Genomic DNA, 26,996 nt, shown 5'->3' with positions numbered 1-26,996 from the left:
CAAAATTAATCAGTCCCTTTAAAAGAGATTTGTGTAGGTATCAGGAAAATAGGCACACATTGAAACTTGCGGAATAGTGAAATGCCTGGATACAGTGGATGTGGAGAGGTTGTTTCCACTAGTGGGAGAGTCTAGGACCAGAGGAATAAAAGGATGTAATTTTAGAATGGAGATGAGGAGGAATATCTTTAGCCAGAGGGTGCTGAATCTATGGAATTCATTGCCACAGACGGCTGTGGAGGCCAAGTCATTGGGTATTCTTAAAGCAGAGATTGACAGGTTCTTGATTGGTAAGGAGTTCAAAGGATACGGGGAAAAAGGCATGAGAATGGGATTGAGAGGGAAAAATAGATCAGCCATGATTTAACAGTGGAGTAGACTCGATGGGCCAAATGGCCTACTTCTGCTCCTATGACTTATGAAGTCAATAATGACAACACCAATATTATGAATAGTGCAAATCAATTTCCAAGAGTAGCCAGGAAGATGGCAGCAGTGACTGAGGAACTATGCTTGCGATAGGGATTGAAGACTAAGGGTATTGGGGTGGAACATATTTTTTCTCACGCAGTGCAATTTGTCATATTAACGGTCTGACAATGTTTGTGACAGTGCAACTTTCAGAGAGGGGGGGGGGGGGGCGTGAGGTTCAGTTGAACAGTGTTAACTTGCATGTAGAAACCTGCGCTTCCTGGAGGCAGTTCCTGGATGAAATAAAGGCTGAGTGCCTGGAATATATCCGGAGCAAGACTCCAGATATTGGACAGGAAAATCAGTAGCTGAAAATGGAGAGGAAAGAAGGGAAGCAATTCAAGGGGATTCTACCCAGCTCTGCACCACCTGCAACACCACTTTCCTTGAAAGTAGCATCACGGGTAGATGGGGTGGTCAAAAAGGCTTTCAGCACTTTGTCATTCATCAGTCAGAGTATTGAGCACAGACGTTGTGGGGGGGGGGGGGGGGGGGGGGGGGGGGAGTCACGTTGTAGTTATATAAGACGATGATGAGACCACATTTGGATGTTGTCAAACTGGAAAGAGAAGATTTACGAGGATGTTGCAAAGACCAAGGGCCCGAGCTATAGAGAGAGATTAAACAGGTCAGGATTCTATTCCCCGGACTGCAGGAGGATGAGAGGTGATCTTATACAGTGCCCTCCATGATGTTTGGGACAAAGACCCATCATTTATTTCTTTGCCTCTGTACTCCACAATTTGAGATTTGTAATGGAAAAGATCACATGTCGTTAAAGTGCACATTGTCAGATTTTATTAAAGGCCATTTTTATACATTTTGGTTTCACCATGTAGAAATTACAGCTGTGTGGTACTGCTGTAATTTCAACATGGTGAAACCAAAATGTATAAAACTGGCCTTCATTACAATCTGACAATGTGCACTTTAACCAATTTGATCTTTTCTATTACAAATCTCAAATTGTGGAGTACGGAGGCAAATAAATAAATGATTGGTCTTTGTCCCAAACATAATGGAGGGCACTGTAGAAATGTACAAAATTGTTAGGGGAATTGATCAGGTAAATGCAGTCTCTTGCCCAGAGTAGGGGGAAGATTTAAGAGGAATCGGAGGAGTAACTTTTATTACACAAAGGGTGGTGGGTGCATGGAATGAGCTGCCAGAGGAGGTGGTTGAGGCAGGTACTATCACAACGTTTAAAAAACATTTAAACAACTGCATGGATAGGATAGGTTTAGAGGGATATGCGCAAAGTGGCAAAGGTGGACTAGTGTAGATGAGGCCTGTTGGTTGGCGTAGGCAAGTTGGGCCAAAGGGGATATTTTTACACTGTATGACTCTTTGACCAACTGTATGCAAACAAAGGAATTTCACTGTGCTTGGGTACACGTGACAAGAAAGTACCACTGAATCATTGGTAGATTTGAACAAAATGGTTCAATAGCCAAAGAGAAAGAACTGAAAACAATGTAAACAAACAAAGGGGGGCAAGATGTCATCACTTTAGTGGGATGTCAGTTAAAGGAATGAAGATGAACAAGATGAGTCAAGAGCGATTGGGGAAACAAAGAAAGATGAACATTTGTGTACAATAGGATTAGGTAATTACCAAGCTCAATGGGTCACAAGGTCACAATTAAAGTAAAAACAAAATGACAAAAACACAAGCTAATAGAAGGACATAGCTTTTCAAAGAAGAGGAGGAATTTCTTTAGTCAGAGGGTGATAAATATGTGGAATTAATTGCCACAGATGGCCGTGGAGGCCAAATCATTGAGTGCTTTTAAGGAGGAGATTGACAGATTCTTGACTAGTAAGGGTGTCAGGGGTTATGGGGAGAGGGCAGGAGAATGGGGTTGAGAGGGAAAGATAGATCAGACAATATCGAATGGCAGAGTAGTCTCAATGGGCCGAATGGCTTACTGTGACATACCATTGTCTCTAAAAAAAAAAGGTAAAGATCACAAAATTTACAAATCACTGTACTTATGCCAGCAGATTCTCTTTCACACCTTGTGCAATAATCTGTGATTTTGCTTTAAATGCTGATTTGGACAATTTACAATTAAATGGCCCAAAACGACAATTAGTTTCAAATGATTTTGTCAAAGCGTTTCTTTATAAATTATCTGACATTGTTCCAGAGTTAAAAAGTTCCTAAGAGGATAGAAAAATTCTGAAAATATGTTACTGTACCGTCCTTAAAGGATGTCCTTTTGAAATTTATAATCCCACCACTAACAAGAGATATTTTGGACACCATGTTAAGTTCGCATTGCTGGTTTCTTCATCTCAATTGCAGAAAGGTACAAGCATTAAAATCCATTTTTAGTGCCGTGCACAAAGTGTGAATTAAGATGCCTGAGGAAGTCTTCCCTGGATGTGGTGCTGGCCGGGAAACGTGCCTGACAGAATTCACAGATTTTGGATTTTCGGTCGAGGTCAGAGTCACTGGATGCTTGAAGCAGCAATTTCCCCTCCTTATTGTGGTAAGGACTCCACACAGGCTGCAGGAGAGAGGAAACATTTTTCATTACCAAGCATGCTGTGTAAATGAAAAAACACACCATATGTCTATAAAAGTCAGATTATAATGCAACAGCTTTAGTGGAATAATCAGCCCTTATGGCAGTCTAGAAAAATACATTCTGATCAACCCTTTATATGCTTCAGTGCTGAATATAAAAAGACCAGCTCAAAATGCCCATTTTACAAAATAGATTTTTCTACAACAATGACTCAGCAACAATAAATGCACACATGTACCAAAGATTACTTTAGGCTGATGAAAATTAATCATTTGTTAAATTGCAACGTGCAAAATATTCAATAACAGGATCAATAAAAGCGATGCACTGTTATTCAATGGTGACTCCATTTATTCCAAGTCCAGAGATTTCAATAGTTAGCCATTTAAACCTCACGGAATTTTCATGTAAAACAATAATTTAAAAAGATATGGGCAGCACAGCATGCAGCTGGCAGTGGCACAACTGGTAGAACCACTGCTTTACAGCGCCAGACACCCAGGTTCGATCCTGACCTGGGGCGCTGTCTTTGTGGAGTTTGTAAGTTTTCCTTGTGAACGTGTGGGTTTTCCTCAGGGTGTTACAGTTTCTTCCCACATCCCAAAGGTGTGCGGATTTGTGGGTTAATTAGGCTCTGTAAATCATCCCTAGTGTGTAGGCAGTGGATGCTAAAATGGGATAACATAGAACTAGTGTGAACGGGTGGTGGGTCGAAGGGCCTGTTTCCATGCTGTATCTTTCAATTACGGTAATTCAGTTCAAACTCCAGAACTTAAGGCGTGTGAACAATCTGATAGGCAGAATGTTTCACTTGCCATCTTGCCATTTTGGAGCTAGAAAATAAAATTTATTAACCATGTGATATCTTCAGTATCCCGATTTGAACTATAAATTTACTCTGTAGCCAAGTACATTCATTCTAACTGCAGAGCTGGGTCACTATCAATGCATATTAATATCCTAATTTTAAGCGTAATGGCACTGCTTCCTGTTGTTAATAAACATTTTGCTTGATGTATGTATCTAGCAGTTGGTGCAAATTGCACATTAAGTCTGCCTAGGTGTAGACAGAACATTTATCTCGAGCTACTGAAACATATGTATTTGCTAAATACTGTAAATTACAGAATATGAAACGCAGATTGTAACAAGTCCCAGGAGGGTGTAATTTATAAAGAGGATCTTGCATTGCAAACAAATAAATGTTAAATGTTAACTGACTTTCTATTTTACTTTGGCATTGAGATTACACTGTACGTTAGCATATAAAGCAGTAGAAACGCTGGTTGCGCAGATTGCTACTGAGCTAAACGCCTGCACTTTAGTTTTGTACCAGTGGTAATAGTTAATAATGTGGTTTGCCTTTATTTTTGAAAAGAATAAACTTACTTTAAAGAAAACTGTGCTGGTAGAAATGAGACACAAGGAACGGCAGATAAAAACAAAGTGCTGGAGTAACTTAGTGCGTCAGGCAGCATCTCTGGAGAAAATGGATAGGTGACATTTCAGATCGGGACCCTTTTTCAGACTCCTTCACTTTGAAGAAGGATCCTGACCCGAAACATCACCTATCCGTTTTCTCCAGAGATGTTGCCTGAGTCGCTGAGTTTCTCCAGCATTTTGTGTCTATCTTTGGTTTAAACCAGCATCTGCAGTTCTTTTTATTATCAGGAACTGCAGATGCTGGTTTACCAAAAAAAGATACAAAGTGTTGGGGTAATTCAGTAGGTCAAGAGTCAATAGTGTTTTATTGTCATATGTCCCAGATAGAACAATGAAATTCTTACTCGTTGCAGCACAACAGAATGTAAACATAGTACACTGTAAATAATATGATAAACTAGAGAAAAAAGTTCAGTGAGTATATATATACACAGATGTACTCACAAGTATACACACATACACACACAAATGTATATGTGTGTGAGAGTCCCGATCTAAAATGTCACTGATCTATGTCCTCCAGAGGTGCTGCCTGACCCTCTGAATTACTCCAGCTCTGTGTCTGATAAAATAGACCCAGATCTAATTTTCTGTCAATTTAGCAGAGCTGAACATCGGGAACAAACTGAACCTTCACCATTCCATATCTAGTGGTATGAGCTTCCTATTCGCGTGATGATTACAGATCACTGAGAGGAAGCTTCATACTGCTAAGAGAGAATCTGCACCAACTACAAGAGCAAATATTGTGATTAAGATAGACACAAAGTGCTGGAGTAACTAAGCGGGTCAGGTCTAGAGAAAAGGTATAGATGACGATTTGGGTCGGGAATCTTCTTCAGACCAAAAGTAGGGGGCGACTCCTCCTCAAGGAATGCCTACTTTGAAGGCGTTCTCTTCCTCTCTTCAACACCCCCTACTTTCAGTCTGACGAAGGGCCTCGACCCGAAATGTCACCCATCCTTTTTCTCCAGAGATGGTGTCTGACCGCTGAGTTACTCCAGCACTTTGTGTCTATCTTTGGTATAAACCAGCATCTGCAATTCCTTTCTACACAAATACTGCGCGTCCTTCATTGGAAAAGCAACCAACAAAAACAATGCAGGAACGGGATCTGGAGTAAAACGAAGGATTACTGGCACTGAGAACTTGTCCAAGGAGGGCACCGTTAGCCAAGACTCTCCTCATCCAGTGACCCCTGTTGGAACACCACATGTGTGCATGCAAGGCAGGGGCTTAATTGGGCTCAGCTGCCACAGCCCTGGTAGCAGAACAGCATCCTTACACTCACTGCAAAACCTAACACCTTTATAATAGCCACTTGCTGATGCATCAGAGCCCCCTGGGACATGTATATCTCTGTCCCAGCAAGGATTCAAACGTCTGTGGCAAAGCAGAGAAGAAATTTGGCGAAATAACATTTTGATTCATTGTAAAATGGGAGAAGCTTGGATTTACACAGAAACATTCTGAGCGTGGTCGAGTGATTAAAATGGTACAAAGCATATATACAGACATACTTTGTTAAATTTATTGTGATCCCAGTTAAATATTTTGAGTATGCAGGCACCTCGCATTTCTTGAAATAATGCACTTGTGCCTTCAATACCGAAGCTTAATCGACACACTGGTATTTTTGGAACAACGCGCTCAAAATTACTGCTGACAGCGTATACGTTTAATTTACTCGTTGTTGAATTATGCGCTGCTTTTCAAGCACGTAGCCCCCGTGTAAAACATGAGGTGCCAGTATTGCAGACCCAAGCAACCAAAATCCATTGTTCTGAATACAATTATGCAATATGGTAAGAATCTTCCTGTATATAGCGTATACTCGGTCGGAAAATCAAACAGATGGTTGGAAACTTAGGAACAGAGAGAAGCAAAAAGCGATGCCACCCCAAACGGAAGGCAACGATGTTAAAGGAATAGTTGATGATGGCAAATGTCGTCTTTTTTTTCCCCATTTAATTTCATTAATTGCCTTGGGGGGGAAAAAAAAGTTTTCGGAAATTACAAAGTTAACGAAAGATGGAATGTTTGCTTTTCTGTTGACATCAGTTTCAGAGACATTTACACGACTCTGTTAAGCTTTTCATTTATCCATGAGTATGTATCTCAATTCACAGAGCAGCAATTTTTATTTTGTACATTTTAAATTCCATATTAAGATGATCAGTGGTATATATCAGCTGCTTCATTAGCTTCGGTACAGTTCTGCACTGTATAAAGCAGGGTGCCATCTACTGAAAATAGATACTCTGATAACTAGTAAAAGAACAATCCAATGAGATAATAGAAAAAGGCATTAGTAACAAGTAATGTGATAGAGTGTGTGTGTTTCACAGCTCCACAGGGCTTCTAAGCAATAGAGGAAATAGTGTAATTTGTTTTTGCTAAATCTCTTACAACAGCATTGGTGATAAACATGATGCAAAAGAATTAATATACTGTACGGTTTATACAGCAGGCAACAAAACTTGCGCCTACACGCTAGGAAATCCTACGGACAATACATTTTACTCCAACAATAAAATTGCATGAATTTCTTTGGTTCTACTGGGTGCTTTGTTGATTTTTATTCACTTCTAAGATTATTTAACGTTGATATCGCAAGTTTATACTCCCTGATCTCCTCCTCCAAATACAATTTGCTACATAAAAATACAGTGGCGCAGCTGGTAGAGCTGTTGGCTTGCAGTGCCAGAGACCCGGTTTCAATCCTGACCTCGGCTACTATCTGTATGGGGAGTTTGCATGTTCTCTCTGTGACCTCGTGGGTTTCCACCGGGCGCTCTGGTTTCCTCCCACATCCCAAAGACATGCGGGTTTGTAGGTTAATTGGCTTCTGTGAATTGCCCGTAGTGTATAGGGAGTAGATGAGAAAGTGGGATGACATAGAACTAGTGTGAAGGAGCGATTAATGGTCAGCGTGGACTCAGAGGGTCGAAGGGTCGATCTCCTTGTGGTATCTTTCAATCAAAAATGGCAGATCGGTAATCACGAGCGCTATATCTCGGACCCAAACGTGGGCAAAATATACGCTAAAAGGTTGATCACATAGGCAAAGAAATCACGGAACAGTGGCTGTTCCTTTCTCCGTAAAGTTGTAGAAATTGAATGAAACCTGTCATTGCCCTGAAACCAATCTCCATCTCACCTGCTCTCCAACCAATTCCTCCCTCTCTTAAGTATTTATTTCAGATGTCCAGTATCACCCAAGCTTTGTGTGAGGATTACAGTCAAAGTTGGACAAAATTTGTTTCCCATTTTTTATAGAAATAAATGGGCGGCACAGTGGTAGATTTGCTGCCTTACAGCACCAGATACAATTTGGTGTTCGATCCTGATTTTAGCAGCTCATTCTAGATACAAACTACCCTCCAAGTGAAAAGGTTGTCCCTGAGGACCTGCTTAAAGTGGCACAGTGGTAGAGCTGCTGCCTTATAGTGCCAGAGTCCCAGGTTCGATCCTGCCTACATGTGCTGTCTGTACGGAGTTTGTACGTTCTCCGTATGACCGTGTGGGTTTTCTCTGGGTGCTCCGGTTTCCTCCCACTATCCAAAAATGCACAGGTTTATAGGCTAGTTGGCTTCAGTAAAATTGTAATTTGTTCCTAATGTCAAGCATAGGGCTAGTGTAAGAGGTGATCGCTGGTCGACGCGGACACAGTGGGCCGAATGGCCTGCTTTCACATTGTACCTCGAATAAAGAGGAGAGGCAGCGAGGGGGATGACGGAGTAACATGCAAAGAGATTGCTGCAGCAAGAAATAATTTGATTATTCCGTTGTCGGTACATGTAACAATTGAACACTCTTGAAAAAGATTATTTGGGAACAGCTGCAGTGACCACCCTACACCTTCAACCCTGTGCCATCGCCAGGACAACAGGCAAAGACGGTGGGCTGAAGGGTCTCTCCCCACTCTGTTCCTTGAACAGAGGGCGGTGAATCTGTGGAATTCATTGCCACAGATGGCTGTGGAGGCCAAGTCATTGGGTATTTTTAATGCAGAGATTGACAGGGTGTTTACAGATTGATTAGTAAGGATGTCCAGGTTCATGGGGAGAAGGCAGGAGAATGGGGTTGAGAGGGAAAGATAGACCAGCCATGATTGAACGTACAGCTCCAACAGGACCTATTCTCAATATATAATAAAATGGCAGTTACATAAGTTCCTGCCCTTCCTTGTCCACTTAGTCCACTAGCAAGCACAGAAATTATCTTAAAAAAGTACAAATTAATTGATATAATAATGTCATTTTTAATTTGTACTTTTTTAAGATAATTTCCGTGAAAGTGGTCTAAAACTACCAACACATTGCTTTATTCTTTGTAAAGACTTTGAGCAGATCCCCCACACTAGTTAATGGGAAAGATAGGCACAAAGTACTGGAGTAACTCAGTTGTTCAGGTAGTATCTCCGGAGAAAAGGGTTGGGCGACATTTTGGGTTGAGACCCTTCTGAGATTGCTTTAACTTCATGCTCTGTGAGATACCAAGAACCACAATCAGGATGTTTTGCCCTGCAGTATTCATGCACACACATGCACTCAATTATGCCGGGACTAATTTGGGAAAATGGTTAACCATGAAACCGTTAGATTTTTACTCCAAAATCCGAGTTATTAAGTTGCAGAATTTATGGGTGCATGCTTTCTGTTACTGCTCAGATCCCTCAAATTCCAACACGGTTTACATGGGTCTTAGGTATACAAGTTTGCAAGTCTGAAGAGGAGTTCCGACCCAAAACTTTACCTATTCCATTTCTCCAGAGATGCTGCCTGACCCGCTCAGTTACTCTAGCACTTTGTGTCTATCATCGATGGAAACCAGCATTTGCCATTTCTTCCTGCACATGTTTGCACTCATGTGGTTAGTCTCCAAGTAAATGTCTTCCATAAGTTGCTCTACTCAACAAGTATGCTGCCTATTATAACATTAACTGTGCAAGGAACAATACTGGACATAAGGAACTATACTATAACATTGAAAGGAAATAGACTGGACAGTTGTTCTGAGTGTCTCGGCAAGCAGTGCTCGCCAAGGATGGGATCGCTCGGCACGGACCAAGGACCCGTCTGCTGCGCTCTGCTTGTTGTGGATTGAGGATACCTCGCCGCAGACCAGGGATCCACCTGTTGGCCTGGCTCGCCCACCGTGGACTCCCGGAATCGGCCCCGAACGATCGGCATCGATGGGAGCTGCGCTGCCGAGAGAGAGGAGGGATCGTGAACGAGGCAGATGTCGAGAGCGAGCTGGAACACTGAGAACAATGGAGGGACCTGGCGTGGGGCTGCTGAGAACACTGGGGGAGCCAGTGGGGAGGTGTTGAGAACGAATGGAACGAAGAGCGAATGGAGAACGAATGGAACGAACTGTTGTAACTGTTGACGCCTAAACGTGGCGACACTGGCGTACTGCCTAGGTTGCATGCAAAACAAAGCATTTCAATGTACCAAGATACATGCAACATCAAATATTATTCATTCATTTGTTCAAATTCTGAAATCTATGTCCAATAACAAGCTGACCAGTTCTTATCCTAAGATCTATGGTAAATAAAGTTGCTCAACATAAATCCAACTTCGTATGTAGATTATTGAGAAGCAAATTGAAGAGATTTCTTCTTTCGCATGAATCACATTGACCAGACAACGTTATACACATATAATTGGAAAAGGCACCACTTACACTATAACATTACACTAGATAGCATCCAACAATTTATTCCACTGGAGAATCTTCATTAGTTGGTGAGCAGTCTGACGTTTAAATACTGCTGTAGTACCTGCCTAAACCATCTCCTCTGACCCAGCTCGCCGTGCAAACCAAGTTGCCCCATCAAAGCTGCTCCCAATGGCTACGATAGACACAAAATGCTGGAGTAACTCAGCGGATCAGGCAGCATCTTTAGAAAAATAGGTGACATTTCCATTTACTCCTGAGATGCTGCCTTACCCACTGAGATACTCCAGCATTTTGTGTCCATCTTTAGTATAAACCTTCTTTAAACTGAATATAAAATAAGGTATTTAAAAGAATAGAAAACCATTTTATGCCTTTGCTGAATCTATATTCAGGTTTAGTTTAGTGTAGAGAAAAAGAATGGAAACAGGCCCATCGATCACCTGTTCACTCTAGTTCTAAGTTATCCCCTTCTCATCCACCTCCCTAAATACTAGGAGCAATTTACAGAGGCCAATTAACCTACAAACCTGCACATCTTTGAGATGTGGGAGGACACCGAGCTGTCTTAAGAGCATGATGGAATTGATGAAGTTTAGTGTACTTCAGTTAATTAAAATGTAATTATCATTTGATTAGTTTAGTTTAGAGCTACAGCGTAGAAGCAGGCCATTCGGTCCACCGAGTCCACACTGACCAGCGATCACCTGTCCAGTAGTTCTATCCTAAACATTAGGGACAATTTACAGAAGCCAATTAACCTATAAAGTCTGAAGAAGAGTCTCGACCCGAAACGTCACCCATTCCTTCTCTCCAAAGATGCTGCCTGTCCTGCTGAGTTCCTCCAGCAGTTTGTGATCTACATTCAATTTAAACCAGCATCTGCAGTTCTTTTCTACACATAGCCTATAAACCAGCTTGTCTTTGGAGTGGGGGAGGAAACCAGAGCACCCCAAGTAATCACAGGGTGCATTTACAGACACTGTACTGACAGCACCTGTAGTCGGGAACTCAGGTCTTTGGCGCCGTAAGGCAGTAACTCTACTGCTGCCCCACTGTTCCACCCCCATACTATCACTGTGATGTTAAATTGTTGTTTAATTAAAATAGCATTCATGATTTTAGTTCAGTATTGAATAATGCACTGTTTTCTAATCACGGAAAAATTATTTTATTTTTCCTGTTAAAATAAAAACTAAAATGATAAAGGTCTCTCTGCGGTTTGTTAATGACTGGGGTGGGGTTACAGATTTATCTGGCAGACACAGGGTAGTCAGGTGGCGTGTGTGTGCTTCACCAACCCTCCCTGGGCAGGTGGCCGAACTGATTTGTCTGATCAACCCCTATTTAAATGCAGAAAGTGAGCTGCCAACGTGCTAATCCTGCTGTTTACTGACAGTTCGCTGTTCGAGGCAGCAGGAAATGATGGCGGCGAAGTGATTCCATGGAGCTTGCAGCAGCACCTGGAACAACAGATAGTTAAAACAAGGTTCAAGTGAGGGGAAGGGGATGTGAGGCAGCAAGAAGCAACGGCAGAGACAAAAAAGATATATAATCAGGAGCAAAGCAGTAGCAAAGGGATACGCATCGGAGATTTAAAAGCTGCAAAAATAATGAGGGGCAGCATCTGAAAAACATGTAGAAACAAAGAAGTGCAGATGCTGGTCCCAAAAAAGATATACACAAAATGTTGGAATAATTCAGCGGGTCCACCCCCCTGGATAACTATCATGTGTGATGTTAAATGCTGTTGTTTAATTAAAATAGCATTCATGATTTTAGTTCAGTATTGAATAATGCACTGTTTTCTAATCACGGAAAAATTATTTTATTTTTCCTGTTAAAATAAAAACTAAAATGATAAAGGTCTCTCTGCGGTTTGTTAATGACTGGGGTGGGGTTACAGATTTATCTGGCAGACACAGGGTAGTCAGGTGGCGTGTGTGTGCTTCACCAACCCTCCCTGGGCAGGTGGCCGAACTGATTTGTCTGATCAACCCCTATTTAAATGCAGAAAGTGAGCTGCCAACGTGCTAATCCTGCTGTTTACTGACAGTTCGCTGTTCGAGGCAGCAGGAAATGATGGCGGCGAAGTGATTCCATGGAGCTTGCAGCAGCACCTGGAACAACAGATAGTTAAAACACGGTTCAAGTGAGGGGAAGGGGATGTGAGGCAGCAAGAAGCAACGGCAGAGACAAAAAAGATATATAATCAGGAGCAAAGCAGTAGCAAAGGGATACGCATCGGAGATTTAAAAGCTGCAAAAATAATGAGGGGCAGCATCTGAAAAACATGTAGAAACAAAGAAGTGCAGATGCTGGTCCCAAAAAAGATATACACAAAATGTTGGAATAATTCAGCGGGTCAGGCAGCATCCCTGGAGAACGGATAGGTGATGTTTCAGGTCGCAACCCTTCTTCAGACTGCTGCTTTGATAGTTTGCTGTTTGAGGCAGCAGGAAATTATGAACCTCCCACCACCCCAATCAATCGTAAGCAGGGTTCTGACCTGTAACGTAACCTATTCATGGTCTCTCGAGATGTTGCTTGACCCGCCGAGTTACTCCAGCACTTTATACCCATTATTTATCTGGAAAGCATTTCAATGCCACTTGTGATGCCTTTTTGTCATGAGCAAAGACTGGGGTAGCATGGTGGCACAGCGGTAGAGTTGTTGCCTCGCAGCACCAGAGACCCGGGTGCTGTCTGTGCAGAGTTTGTATATTCTCCCTGTGACCGCGTGTGTGGGTTTTCTCCGGATGCTCTGGTTTCCTCCCACACTCCAGAGACGTACAGATTTGTAGGTTAATTGACTTTGGTAAAGATTGTAAATTGTCGCTAGTGTGCAGGATAGTATTAGTGTATGGGGATCGTTGGTTGGCACAGACGTGGTGAGTCAAAGTGCCTATTTCTGCGCTATTTCTCTAAACTAAAACAACACTACAATAAGCACTACAACAATGAGAATATCTCTAAAATGAAAACGAGTGGATCTCAACAGAACACAGCATTGGGTGGTTTCATTGTATAGATCATAAATTTCAGATGGGATATGAACTACTAAAATTAAGTAACAATGATGGGCAGCCATCAGTGTTTTTATCAGCTGCAGTTTTCTTCCCAATATCACTCAGTTAATGCTGTGAAGCATGGTTGTTGGAAAATTCTGTGCAAATAACTCTTTACAAATTCAGAACCTAATGGCTCTGGGTTTGCAGTAGTAATGAAAAGAGGAGAGTTCATCATCATTACTCAGAGCGACTGACAGCAACTTCAAGATTTTCTCACACATAAAGCATAATGTAGAAATTCCAAGTTTCCATCAGTAACGCAGCACAACTTCACTGGTTGCTCTGTCTAAATACTATCTGTTCAAACTGAAGTACAATAGGTAGAGCAAAGAGAACATACAGCGTGCAGAATATAGTTCTCAGCATTGTAGCGTGTCGGTTCCATAGACAAACTCCAATGTCTGCAATGGGGTAGAGGTGAATTGGACAGTACCCTAGCTTATGGCAAGACTGTTCAGAAGACTGATAACAGAGGGGAAGAAGCTGTTCCTGAGTCTGGTGGTGTGTACCTTCATGTTTCTGTACCTTCTGCCAGACAGGAGTTGAAATGTTCACTCTCTCAACCTCTGGAACTAGAGACTATGCACTGTTCACAAACTCCAATCATCCTAGGCTACTCCAACACCAGTTCTCAAACCATAAGGGATAAGGACAGAGGCACATGGGAATACAACCATGTTTAGCTTCTCCCAGTCATCCTCTGCCCTTACTTGAAAACAATTGTTCCATCTTTTAAGAAGAGCCCTGATCGGAAAGGTGGCCAGTCCGTTCCCTCTATAGATGCTGCATGACCCGCTGAGTTCCTCCAGCACTTTGTGTCTAGCTCAAGATTCCAGCATCTGCAGATCCTTGTGTTCCTTCATCTTTGTTGGGACCTGATCCAGTATCACCACAAACATTAACACCAACAACCAGGTGTAATAGCATCAGTTTGCAGCTCACCACTAATCTTCGTAAGATCAATTATGGATGGGGTAATAAATGCTGATCTTATCAGCAACAATTCCTTGATGTACTTCAACTATTTTCACAAGTAGATACAATTGGCAAGTTCAGTCATGACGTGAAAAGGTATCATACATACTTTCACCAACTTCTACAGATGCGCCGGAGAAAGCATTTTATCGGGATTCATCACAGCTCCATCCAAGACCGCAAGAAATTGCAGAGAATTGTGCACGCAGCCCAGACCCTTCTATTGTCTCCATCTATACTTCACGCTGCTTCGGCAAGGCCACCAGTATAATCAAAGACCAGTCTAATTCCGGTCTCCCCCTTTTCTCTCCTCTCCCATCAGGCAAGAGGTATAGAAGTGTGAAAAAACACAACTCCAGATTCAGAGAGTTTCTTCCCAGCTGTTATCAGGCTACTGAACATCCTATCAACAACTAGAGAACGGTCCTGAGCTACTATCTACGCACTAGAGACTCTCGGACTATCTTTAATCGAGTCCAACTGTACTGGAACCGTTCTCCTAGGCTGCAGGGGAGCCAAGACACTGGCCCACAAAGTCAGCCTCAGAAGTCGGCCGCAGGAACAGATTGCTGACTCTGGGAACAGATCTGCCGGCTCCGGCTGGGCTGGAGATCCAGAGCCCCGGCCGCAGGGGGCAAATTTGACCCACCGATCGGCCGCAGATGTCCCGATGAGGTAGAGATCGGCCGCTTCACCTGGCCTCGGCACCATATTTTCAGGGGACTTCTGGGGGGGGGGGGGGGGGGATTTCAAGTGTGCTCTCATAATTGTGACCAGATTAAAGAAGGCACTGGACCACCAGTTGCCGGAAAATCAGTGGTGGACCTGTACTATGTAAGCAAAAATAAACACGGCCTCTGTTACTTTGAGACTAAAATCTGACTCAATTGTATATATGAACTATAACACCAAGTAACCAATAATGCAACTGGCATACATTATGAATAGTGCTGGTTTTGTAATGGTGACCTACCTGTTGTGGCCCTCTTATCTCCGTTGATGGAAGCTTAAGGTTAGATTCTTCAACCTTTAGGAAAAGATCTGGAGGTTCATGATCTGAAGGGCTCGAAGGACCTCTAAATGGTTTCCTGTCTACTGCGGATGTATTAATATTTGCACCCTTCCCTTGCTCGCCACAGAAAAGATCGGCGGACACTTCATTAGTTGGTTCCTTGTGGCAAATTTCAAACGAAGGCCACTCCTGCTTATTGCATATTTTACTGTCAAGGTCCTGGACATTATCTTTCAACAGCTCCTCTTCAACTGTACAAGTAGGAGCTTCAATAGGAAGCTTCACTTCTGGTTTATCTGGTGCACTGTACAGGAAATCATAGTCATTATCCGAGGGTGGGAACTTGATATCCAGCTCAGACAATGACTCAACATCAGGAAGTTGTCCCTGTTGAGCTCTGTGCCCTTGTGATGCAAAGTCCTTTGTTGCACTTCCATCCTTCACAATGGCATTTATAACATGTTCATGTTCTCCTTCATCTGTGCATTGTACAGGCATCGAGAAAGGCATGGCTATAATTGAAAAACAAAAAAAAAGCATTTTTGTTATTGGTATTCTTATCACAAATTAGGGACATCATAAACAGATGGCTTTAGTTCATTTTATTGTCACGGTGAAAATCATTGGTTAAGAACTATCCAGGCAGAGGAAAGACCAGACATTATTACAATCGAGCCGTCCACAGTGATACACAGAGATACAGGATAAAGAGAATAACATTTAGTGCTAGATAAAGTTCAGTAAAGTCTAATTAAAGACAGTCTGAAGGTCTCCAATGAGGTAGATGGGAGGTCAGGACCTTTCTCTAGTTGTTGAGAGGATGGCTCAATTGCTTGATAACAGCTGGAAAAAACTGTTCCTGAATCTGGAGGTGTGCATTTTCACACTTCTGTCCCTCTTGCCTGATGGGAGAGAGGAGAAGAGAGAGTGACCAGGGCTAGACTCATCCTTGATTATGCCGGTGGTCTCGCAGCATGGTATAATATGGAGTCCAGCTCCCAGACCATTGAGCCTGGCCCACCATTCACTACAAAAGTGGCAGACGTTTTAAATCTCAGCAACCCTGACACTGCAGTATGCAGGGAAAATTAAATCCTGTGTTCATTTTCTCACTAGCCACTTATCTTACGTCACCAGGATGAAATCTTTCAGGGCCTAGAGATTGGTCAGCCACTAGCTCCAACAATTTGCACAGCATTTTCCCAAGGCAGAGGAAGTAAGAACCAGAGAACATAAGTTTAAGATGAGATGGGAGAGATTTAATGGGAACCGGAGGGGTAACTTTTTTCACACAGTGGATGGTGAGTATATGGAACAAGCTGCCAGAGGAGGTAGTCGAGACATGTATAATAACAGCATTTAAAAGACATTTGGACAGGTACATGGATAGGAAAGGTTTAGAGGGTAAGGGCCAAACACGTGCAAATGGAATAAAATGTGTTAAAAAGGAACTGCAGATGCTGGTTTATACCAAAGATAGACACAAAATGCTGGAGTAACTCAGCAGGTCCAACACAAGACAGGTACATGGGTAGGAAAGGTTTAGAGGGATATGTGCCAAGGGCAGGCAAGTGGGACTAACGTAGATGGGGAATCTTGGTTGATGTGGATGAGTTGGGCTGAAGGGTCCGTGCTGTACGACTCAAATTTTGTTGATCACCTTCCAATTCCAAATTCACAATTTTTTTCTGAACATTTACCTGTATCTTCCATAATGAAGACTGATGCAATATGCCTGTTTAATTTAAGGTTGTCTGGCATTTAAGAAACGTTTGCATGGGCACGTTGCAGGATATGCAGGGAATGGTGAGATGTGCACCACGTATGAACAGATAAGAGTTGGTCTTGGCATCGTATTCAGACATTATGGACCATAGTTCCTGTTCTGTAGTTTTATGCTCTGTATTTTTTGCATCTCCTTGTTTTCCATTACTAATCTGCCAAACTCACTATCTATATATGAGATTGGGGGATGCTGATAACTTCCTCAAAATTCTATAGATACTTTTATAATTTTTAAATTCTTGATAAATTTAATTATATACTCTACTTATTCCTTTATTAATAGTTTAATCTTTCTCAGCTATAGTACCAAACGATAAATGTGGATTGTTTGGACAGAGGGTAGCACAGTGGCACAGCGGTAGAGTTGCTGCCTTATAGCGCCAGAGACCCAGGTTCGATCCTGACTTCGGGTATTGTCTGTACAGAGTTTGCACATTATCCCTGTGAATGCGTGGGTTTTCTTTGAGTACTCTGGTTTCCTCCAACACTCCAAAGATGTGCAGGTTTGTAGGTTAATTGGTTTCTGTAAATTTGTTAAATTGTCACTAGCATGTGTCCAGGGTGATCGCTTGTCGACACAGACACAATGGGCCAAACAGCCTGACTTCATGCTGTATCACTAAACTAAAATAAATTAAAGTACTAAAATTATACCAGTGTATGGCCTATATTTTTGATCATTTATCAAATAACTCTTTTTTGCAAGTTTCTTTAATAATTGAGGTAATTGGGGTAGTTAATAATTAAAATATATTGATGTTTGGGTATTATGAATTAAGAAAGGAAAATTTTACACCCACTTACGGATTTTACACCCATAAATATAATTCTAGCAGCATTTCACCATCATGAAACTTTCGATAATTTAATTTCAACCCGTGTTTTCCTCCCTTTTACACGATTTCAAGTATTAGAAATTCATACTTCGAATGCTGAAGATCTTGATCGTTGCACAGAAGCAGCAGAAGGCTTTAAGAACGAATACAAATTAAAAAGGTGAAATTTTTTTTTTTTTACACAGCATGGCAAAATCAATAAGCTGTTATCTGAACTGAATTGGCAATCTCACCAAGAAAATCTTCAAAATCTCCCTTTGGAATTAAATGTTTGCCCATTGCTTGTGACAAAGGCTCATTACAGTTCAAAAAATGGCAAAAGAAAGGCAAATCGACATAAAGGGTGTCAGATAGCAAAATAAAAAAAAGATTTTCTGTGGCGGTTGTTACAATAAAAATAATCAGGTCTTCAGTTTTACAGAAATGTCATTGATCCCCTAAACAATTGATGTACAATATGAATGTGTACGATACTCACTTATTACTTCTTTGCTGTAGATACATTTACCAAGAAGTTTTGTTTGTTTCTTGGTCAAGGCAGACAGGTGTTTTAATTCTTGATAAACCCCCTGAAAAGCAAACTCCATGGTCTCTCTGTAATGCAAGTATAAGTACGTCAAATAAAATGGCTCAATGTTAATATCGCTCAGTATCAGGCACACTACACAACCTTCTTTGGTAAAACAATGGATAGTTTTGATCTCGATTGGCCATGACTATAATCAATGCTAATACGTGATTAGCAGACAGAAGGTGTGCTTGTAACAACACAAAACAGCCAATTTTCTACATCTCTTGAACCTGCGATCATCTGGTTGGGAGGAAAGCCACCAGGTGGAGAAGAGAATCATATTTTGAACGAATGGCTCCTTACTTTGTGCAGGTATGAATTCTAACACCCTCTGCTCCAGTTTCGGTTGCAAATATAATGACATTTATTGCAGTGTAACCTTTAATATTTTGGATCTATGTATTAGTTTCATGGGAGAAAATCACATTTTGGAACTAATTCCTCAACACAGAAGTTGAATGTTTTATAACCAGTTTATACTGCCAAGTTTGTGTCCAAGTTAATCTGGCATTTACAGAGATCCAGCACTAGATTGGCACTGTAAATCCTGCTGAATTACTGCTCCAAACTTATACCAGCATGGCAAGATAATCACCCCTTCAGGGGTTGGTAACATGCCAGTAGCATTGCAGAGGTACTTCACTGAAAGCGCTGGCAGGAATGCAAACTGGCTTTGTTAATCTGGCATCATATGCACTTATCTGTGAAATATCTATTTTCCATTCAGTATGGTTTACTGCCACTGGTTAATGACCCAATAAAATGACCTGCTCAACTATATCATGTTCCAATTACATTTGCAAAATAAAAAGGAATTTAATTTCATTTTTTTTTTCATTTCAATCGTCAATCTCAAGAACAGTGGCAAAGGTTTGTATAATTAGCCCAAGAGGCCTTTCTTTCCAATGTACATGTCAATGGACCTCAAAAGTGATGAAATCATAACAAGATGAATACTCTTAGGGTCATAGAGTCCTTCGGCCCAGTCTGTCCATGCCGACCAAGATGTCCCATCGACACAAGTCCCTCCTGCCCCCATTTGGCCCATATCCATCTAAACCTTTCCTTTCCATGTACCCAAATGCATCTTAAATGTTGCAATTGTATCCACATTGTATCTTAGAGTCATAGAGCGATACAGTGTGGAAATAGGCCCTTCGGCCCAACTGGCCCACACCAGCCAACAATGTCCCAGCTACACTAGTCCCACTTGCCTGCGCTAAGTCCATATCCCTCCAAACCTGTCCTATCCATGTACCTGTCTAACTGATTCTTAAATGATGCGATAATCCCAGCCTCAACTACCTCTTCTGGCAGCTTGTTCCATACACCCACCACCCTTTGTGTGAAAAAGTTACCACTCAGATTCCTTTTAAATCTTTTCCCCTTCACCATGAACCTAAGTTTTCTGGTCTTCGATTCCCCAACTCTGTGTAAGACCGTGCATCTACCGATCTATACCTCTCATCCTCTCATCTTATACCTCCAAATTTTGTCATGGATCATTGGACGGAGGTTTGGGAAAAGAATTTGTGATAAGAATTTGGGATGTCTTCGTCCAACATGCCAAGAATTCTACTGTAATAGATTAATTATGCAAAATGAACAAGAAGCTACAAGATGCTGGAATCTGGGGCAACCAATAAACTGTGAGAAGAATCAGCTGGTTAAGCAGAGAAAGAGCTGAACCCTAGATCTGAAAGTCAAGCGCATGAAGAATGTAAAAAGGGGATTTTCAATTAAATACTCCAAATGCATGCGCTGCAAGTCAGGAGATTAAATCAGACACAAGGAACTGCAAATGGTGGTTAACAAAAAAAGACACAAAGTGCTAGAGTAACTCAGTAGGTCAGGCAGCATCTCTGGAGAACATAAATAGATAACATTTCAGGTCAGGACCCTCCTTCAGATTGAGTGTTATAGTGGGGAGAAAGCTGGGAGAGAGATGAGAGAGGGCAGGACAAAGTCTAGTGAGTGATAGGTGGATACCAGAGCTTGGGTGGGTTTGATTGGCAGATGACTGGACAAGAGCCAGACATGGAAAAGTCAATTGGTGCGAAATCAGGAGACATGTGAGAAAAGTGGGACTATCGTGTTTGAAGGTTGACAAATCTCTGGGGCCTGATCAGATATATCCGAGGACATTGCGGGAAACTCGAGGAAATTGCGGGAGCCCTGGTTGAAATTTATGAGTCACCCTTAAATACAGGAGAGGTGCCAGAGGATTGGAGGGTGGCAAATGTTGTGCCTCTTTTCAAGAAGGGCTGCAGGGAAAATGCTGGGAACTATAGGCCGGTGAGCTTAACATCTGTAGTTGGTAAGTTACTGGAGAGTATTCTGAGGGATAGGATACACAGGCATTTGGATGGGCAAGGGCTAATTAGGGACAGTCAGCATGGTTTTGTATGTGAGAGGTCATGTCTCACAAATCTGATTGATTTTTTTGAAGACATGAGCAAAAAGGTTGATGAAGGCAGAGCGGTAGATGTTATGTACATGGACTTTAGTAAGGCGTTCGACAAGGTGCCACATGCTCTGGAAGGTTAGATCATGGGATCCAAGGAGAGATAGCTGAATGGATAGCAAATTGGCTCCATGGAAGGAAGCAGAGGGTGATGGTGGAAGGTTGCTTCTCAGACTGGAGGCCTGTGACTGGCGGTGTGCCACAGGTTTCGGTGCTGGACCCATTACTGTTGTTATCTACATCAATGATTTGATGAGAACATACAGGGCAAGATTAGCAAGTTTGCTGATGATGCAAGTTAGTGGTTTTGCAGATAGTGAAGATGGTTGTGAACTATTGCAGTAGGATCTGGATCGATTGGCTAGGTGGGCGGAGGAATGATTGATGGAATTTAATACAGAGAGTGTGAGGTGTTGCATTTTGGGACGTCGTACAAGGGCAGGACCTACACAGTAAATGGTAGGCCTCTGGGTAGTGTTGTAGAGCAGAGGGATCTAGGAGTACAAGTACATGGTTTCATGAAGGTCGAGTCGCAGGTAGATAAGGTGGTCAAAAAGGCTTTTGGCACTTTGGCCTTCATCAGTCAGAGTATAGAAGTTTGGAGGTCGTGTTGCAGTTGTATAAGACGTTGGGCAGACCGCATTTAGAATATCGTGTTCAGTTCTGAGCACCATGTTATAGGAAAGATATTGTCAAGCTTGAAAGGGTTCAGAAAAGATTTACGAGGAGGTTGCCAGCAAAGATCCTATAGCAGGCAAGATAGTGCACTCCTGCTAAAACCAATGGGCTGACGGGTAGTACGCTACGGAACGGAACATCAGCCTTTTCGTCGGCCATTTCAGCAAACCTGACCCGACCCGACTTTGTATATCCCTCTCGCAGTGTAATCAGCGTTGCGGGGGAACAGTTTGTGTGTGTGATATAGTGTTAGATTCATGATTCATAATTCTGTTACTTTTTGTTAATGATTAATATGTTAATAAATTATAATTCTGTTAATTTTCTTTTTTAATGTTTTGGATTCAAAGCCCTGGGATTGGGATCGGACTGTGCAAGGGTGGAGGAGGCACTGAGACTGTGCTCACACGGCAGTGTAAAAGGAGAGACCTTTCCAATCCACGCTTCGTCTTTCTGTCTCCGCTGTGCCTTTTCAAAATTAGTTGTTTATTTTTTCCGCTAAAAGAGGAGACCGGTCCGGAGTTTGGGAGCTGGGCAGCGAGCGTGATGGGGGAAGAAACCGAAGGGCCGTCCGGTCTCAGCTTCGGATCTCATGCCTGCCCTCTTTCCCCCCCGTTAGCGAGTCTCTTTAACGGGGCAGAGAGAAAATGAGGAGAAGAATTTTACCAAAGATCTTTGATTTTTAAGAGGATGTTTCCGTAACCGGCTTCCGTCTCCGCACTAGTATCTTTGCTCCGCTATGGCGGACAAAGATGGCGGAAATAGAAGCCGGTTACGGAAATGGTTCCGAAGATTACCCATGAACCTCCCCATGACCGTACTACGTCTTTTTCGTCGAGTGCACTATCTTGCTTGCTATAGGATCTTTGGTTGCCAGGATTAGAGGGAGTGAGCTATAGGGAGAGGTTGAGTAGGCTGGGTTTCTATTCCATGGAGCGCAGGAGGATGAGGGGGTGATCTTATAGAGGTATACAAAATCATGAGAGGAATAGATCAGGTGGATGCAGAGTCTTTTACCCAGAGTTGGGAAATCGAGGACCAGAGGACATAGGTTCAAGGTGAAGGGGAAAAGATTTAATAGGAATCCGAGAGGTAACTTTTTCCACATAGAGGGGGTGGGTGTATGGAACAAGCTGCCAGAGGATGTAGTTGAGGCTGGGTCTATCCCAATCATTTAAGAAAAGTTGGACAGGTACATGGATAGGACAGGTTTGGAGGGTTATGGACCAAGTGCACGCAAGTGGGACTAGTGTAGCTGGGACATTGTTGGCCGGTGTGGGAGAGTTGGGCCGATGGGCCTGTTTCCACACTGCATTGATCTATGACTATGAGTTGCAAAATGGTAGGAGTATAGGTGGAAGGAGAAGGAGGGGGAGGGGGGTGGGGTGGTGGAAGGGGAAATGGGTGCACATCCAGGTGGGTCACAGGAAAGAGGGGGTTCAAGTGGGGCACAGATTAAACTTACTTCTGTTAGGGCCTGACTACAAAGGAAGGAAATGGATGAAATATAGGAAAAGGATTTTAAATAGGTTGCACATGAGAAAATAAATTCCAAGATACAAAGCACCTGGGCCTCTGGAAACAAGCAGTATTGGAAATAGAAAGATAGATTGACTTTGAGAATATAAAAAACAAATTGTATCAAAAACAAAGAACTGTATGTTCAGTTAACCTATAGCAAAAATAGAACATAAAGCTTCACAGCACGGGAATAGACCCTTGGGCCCACAATGTTTGCTTTAGTTTAGAGTTCAGTTCAGTTTAGTTTATTGTCACATGTAGCAAGGTAGTGTAAAGCTTTTGTTGCGTGCTTAGCGGAAAGACAATACATGATTACAATCGAGCCATTTGCAATGTATATAGATACATGATAAGGGAATAGCGTTTAGTGCAAGGTAAAGCCAGCAAAGTCCGAACAAGGATAGTCCGAGAGATACAGCATGGAAACAGGCCCTTCGGCCAACCGAGTACGCAAACCGAGTGCAAATTTCAGCTATTTAACATGCTTGCCTTGTTTACTTATAAAAGCTTGATTTTTCCAACTAGATTTAATATACCACTTACAGAAATGTGTTATGTAGTATGCAAAGTTCTTAATTATAGATATTTATTTTGAGTTAATAGGGTGAAAACAAAAGGTACTGGTTGATTGTGATGTCGCTGTCTATAATTAGGCTTGCCTTTTAGTGCAAATATTAGATACCACACTTCACAACCACAACATGAGGGACAAACTACCTTAAATTTTCAAAATAAATGATATAGAAAGCATATTAGATATGCAATGTTCACAAAAACGATGTGAAAAAATTAACTAAAATGAGACAGACATTAGCAACCAAAGAATCGTCAGAAAGAAGCGGCACAGTGGTAGAGTTGCTGCCTTACAGCGCTGGAACCCGGGTTCGATTCAGACTACGGCTGATGTCTGTGTGGAGTTTGTACATTATCTTTGTGACTGCATGGGTTTTCTCTGGGTTTCCTCCCACACTCCAAAGATCTTTGCAGGTTATTGCCTTCAGTAAAATTGTTAATTGTTTCTAGTGTGTAGGATAGTGTTAGTGTACAGGGTGATTGTTGGTTGGCGCAGGCTCAGTGGACCGAAGGGCCCGTTTCCACGCTGTATCTTTCAAGTCTTAGAAACATATATCCTGTACCTGCCTTCTCTCCATACCCCCGATACCTTTAGCCACAAGGGCCACATTTATCTCCCTCTTAAATATAGCCAATGAACTGGCCTCAACTACCTTCTGTGGCAGAGAGTTCCAGAGATTCACCACTCTCTGTGTGAAAAATGTTTTTCTCATCTCGGTCCTAAAAGATTTCCCCCTTATCCTTAAACTGTGACCCCTTGTTCTGGACTTCCCCAACATCGGGAACAATCTTCCTGCATCTAGCATGTCCAGCCCCTTAAGAATTTTGTAAGCCTTTATATTGCTTTGTTCATTTACTTCAACTGTCAGGTCCAAACCAACTTGAAACTACAGCACATGTTCTTGAAAATATCTTTAGGTTTAGTATTCATTATTGTTACATGTACCGAGGTACAGCGACAAGCTTTATTCTGCATGCTCTCCAAACAGATCAGATATACCACGCATTCTCCAAGTCAAACTCAAGTACAATAAATAGAACAATGAGCAGTGATTGTTTCGTTTGGAGGTACAGACACACGCCCTTCAGCCCACTGAGTCAATGCTGACCAACTGTTCGCACCAATTGTATGTTATCCCACTTTCCAATGCACTCCCTGCACACTAGGGACAATTTACAGAGGGCCAATTCATCTATAAAACTACACTTCTTTGGGATGTGGGAGGAAACCAGAGCATTTCAGTTTCAGCAGGTGGCAAGTTCCCTCTCACTCCACATAATTTCATGTTGCATTTATCAAACACAACAAACTCATTTCTGCTGCACTGAGAAGATACAAATTCATATTTTACAGAGCAGAAACTGGCCAGAGATACAGAGCGGAAACAAGCCCATTGGTACACCGAGTCCATGCCGACCAGCGTTCACCCCATGTACTAGTACTATCCAACATACTAGGGATAATGTACAATTTTACTGAAGCCAATCATCTACAAAACTGTACGTCTTTGGAGTGCAGGAGGAACACCCGGAGAAAATCCACATGGTCACAGGGAAAATGTACAAACTCCATATAGACATCATACGTAATCAGGATCGAACTCAGCTCTCTGTTGCTGTAAGACAGCAGCTCAACCGCTACACCACTGTGCCGCCCACAGTGTCTTTATTCTTTATTGAAGAACTATCAATCTTTATTGAAGATGAATGGAATTTTTAAGAAACCTCCTAAACTGACTGATGCTACCATACTTTGTTATAAAAATATTTTTAATCAGCATTATGAGAAAGTGCCTGATTTTCCAACTGCTGTAATCTGTTTTTTTGTTGTTGCCAGTTTGATAAATCAAGAGTCTAGAGTTAACAAATGATATTTGTAGAAAACAACAATTTAGCAGGGGAGAGAAAACGTACTTGTATGGAGCACAGTGATCTGTCTCTGCCAGAGGGACATCCTTCTTTAATGGTGATTCCGTCAACTTCCAGTTTGCCTTGAAATATAAAGTTTTATTGTGATTAACTAGATTTTACTTTGAAGCAGACATATATTTAAAAATAAGCAAGTCACCTTACACTGGGATGGCATATCATGAGGATAAACGTTTTTATAACAAGCAAGAGGTTATAGCTGCCAATTCCAACTGACTAAGCATGTTCGCGATCAGTGAGCACCATCTGCTGAAATTGTGCAAGACTACAAGTATTAATCTAACGGAGGACACATCGAGCCTTTGTCTGTGTGGGGCATTTAAAAGAATTGCAGGACCACCAAGAAGGGCATATGAAAAGCTCAAAACCGCTCTCGGAAGAGTTTGCATTGCAAGTTGTTGGCACGAGACGATCTTGCAATTTTAATATGCAATGTACTCACCGATGACAACAGCATTAAGATCAGCTCCCTCCCAAATCTAGGCCCAAATTAATCAGGCAGAAAAACACGTAAATAAGAGACCCAGCAAGTGCCTATCAGGGTAAGTTAAGGGCCTGTCCCACTTAGGCAAATCTTTAGGCGACTGCCAGCGACTAGGCTGTCGCCTCATCATCGCCAGGATGTCGCCTGTATGGTCGTGAGTAGTCTCCTCAGTCGCCCAAAGAGACGAGGCGTTTTTCTGATCGCTGCTGGATTTTGAAATGTTGAAAACTTTTCGGCGACAGTCGGCGACCGTGGGCTTGTCGTAGCTTGTCTTCTCGTGACGTAGGTCTCTCTTCCTGGAGTGGTGGACTTCCGTTTGTGGTGGGGGGCTGTTTGCTGCTGGTCTTCAGATCATGTCGTTCTGCCATGGTACACTGCCGAGTTTGGAGTTGGAGTAATTGTAGTGATGGTCTCTCTGGTCCTTGGGTCTCTTGTTGTAGGTGTTTCCTGGAAATCTCTCCAGTGCCACCATCGATGCAGCCTGTCCTCCTGTTCTCCATGAGCCTGGTGTGATGTTGCATGTCTGGTTGACCACACGGTCACCCTCCACCATGGCTACTGCTGCTGCACTTCAGGCACGGATCAGGTTGTGGAGGACACATGCTGCGTAGACATTGGTCTCCACATTCTTGGCCTCCTGCTCCATCGTAGTCAGCAATCATCTGAATCTGCTAGCGAGGATGCCAAAGGCATTTTCCATGACCCTCCTAGACCTGGACAGTCTGTAGTTGAAGATCCTCTGCTCCCTTGACATCCACCTGTGCGGGTATGACTTCATCATCCATGGCCTCAGTGGGAAGGCGGCATCACCAACCAGTGTGTAGGGGATGTCAGGGTCTTCTCCCAGCAGAGGTTCTGATTTGGAAAGCCTGCTCTTTCTTATTCCAGTGCTTGCTTCATGGTAGTCATGATGCAGAATGATTCAAAACCGCACCCTGTAACATACGAAAACTGGGTGAAT

The 26,996-nt window shown here is 42.4% G+C and overlaps 1 protein-coding gene across 1 annotated transcript in view; it reads right to left on the bottom strand.

Annotated features, from left to right (window-relative positions):
* Positions 1–1,281: 1,281 nt before the first annotated feature.
* LOC129698825 (TRAF family member-associated NF-kappa-B activator-like) overlaps positions 1,282–26,996 on the bottom strand; it is a 45,896-nt gene continuing 20,181 nt past the window's right edge. The window contains exons 6-9 of the mRNA XM_055638137.1: positions 25,537–25,613; positions 18,294–18,409; positions 15,156–15,706; positions 1,282–2,984 (exon numbers count right to left, since the gene is read on the bottom strand). Of these exons, the coding sequence (XP_055494112.1) occupies positions 2,793–2,984; positions 15,156–15,706; positions 18,294–18,409; positions 25,537–25,613 (936 nt within the window). The 3' untranslated portion in view covers positions 1,282–2,792. The remainder of the gene's footprint in view (positions 2,985–15,155; positions 15,707–18,293; positions 18,410–25,536; positions 25,614–26,996) is intronic.

This window comes from Leucoraja erinacea, chromosome 7, assembly GCF_028641065.1.
Source record: "Leucoraja erinacea ecotype New England chromosome 7, Leri_hhj_1, whole genome shotgun sequence".
NCBI classification, from domain to species: domain Eukaryota; kingdom Metazoa; phylum Chordata; class Chondrichthyes; order Rajiformes; family Rajidae; genus Leucoraja; species Leucoraja erinaceus.
This window is presented reverse-complemented; position numbering and strand designations above follow the sequence as displayed.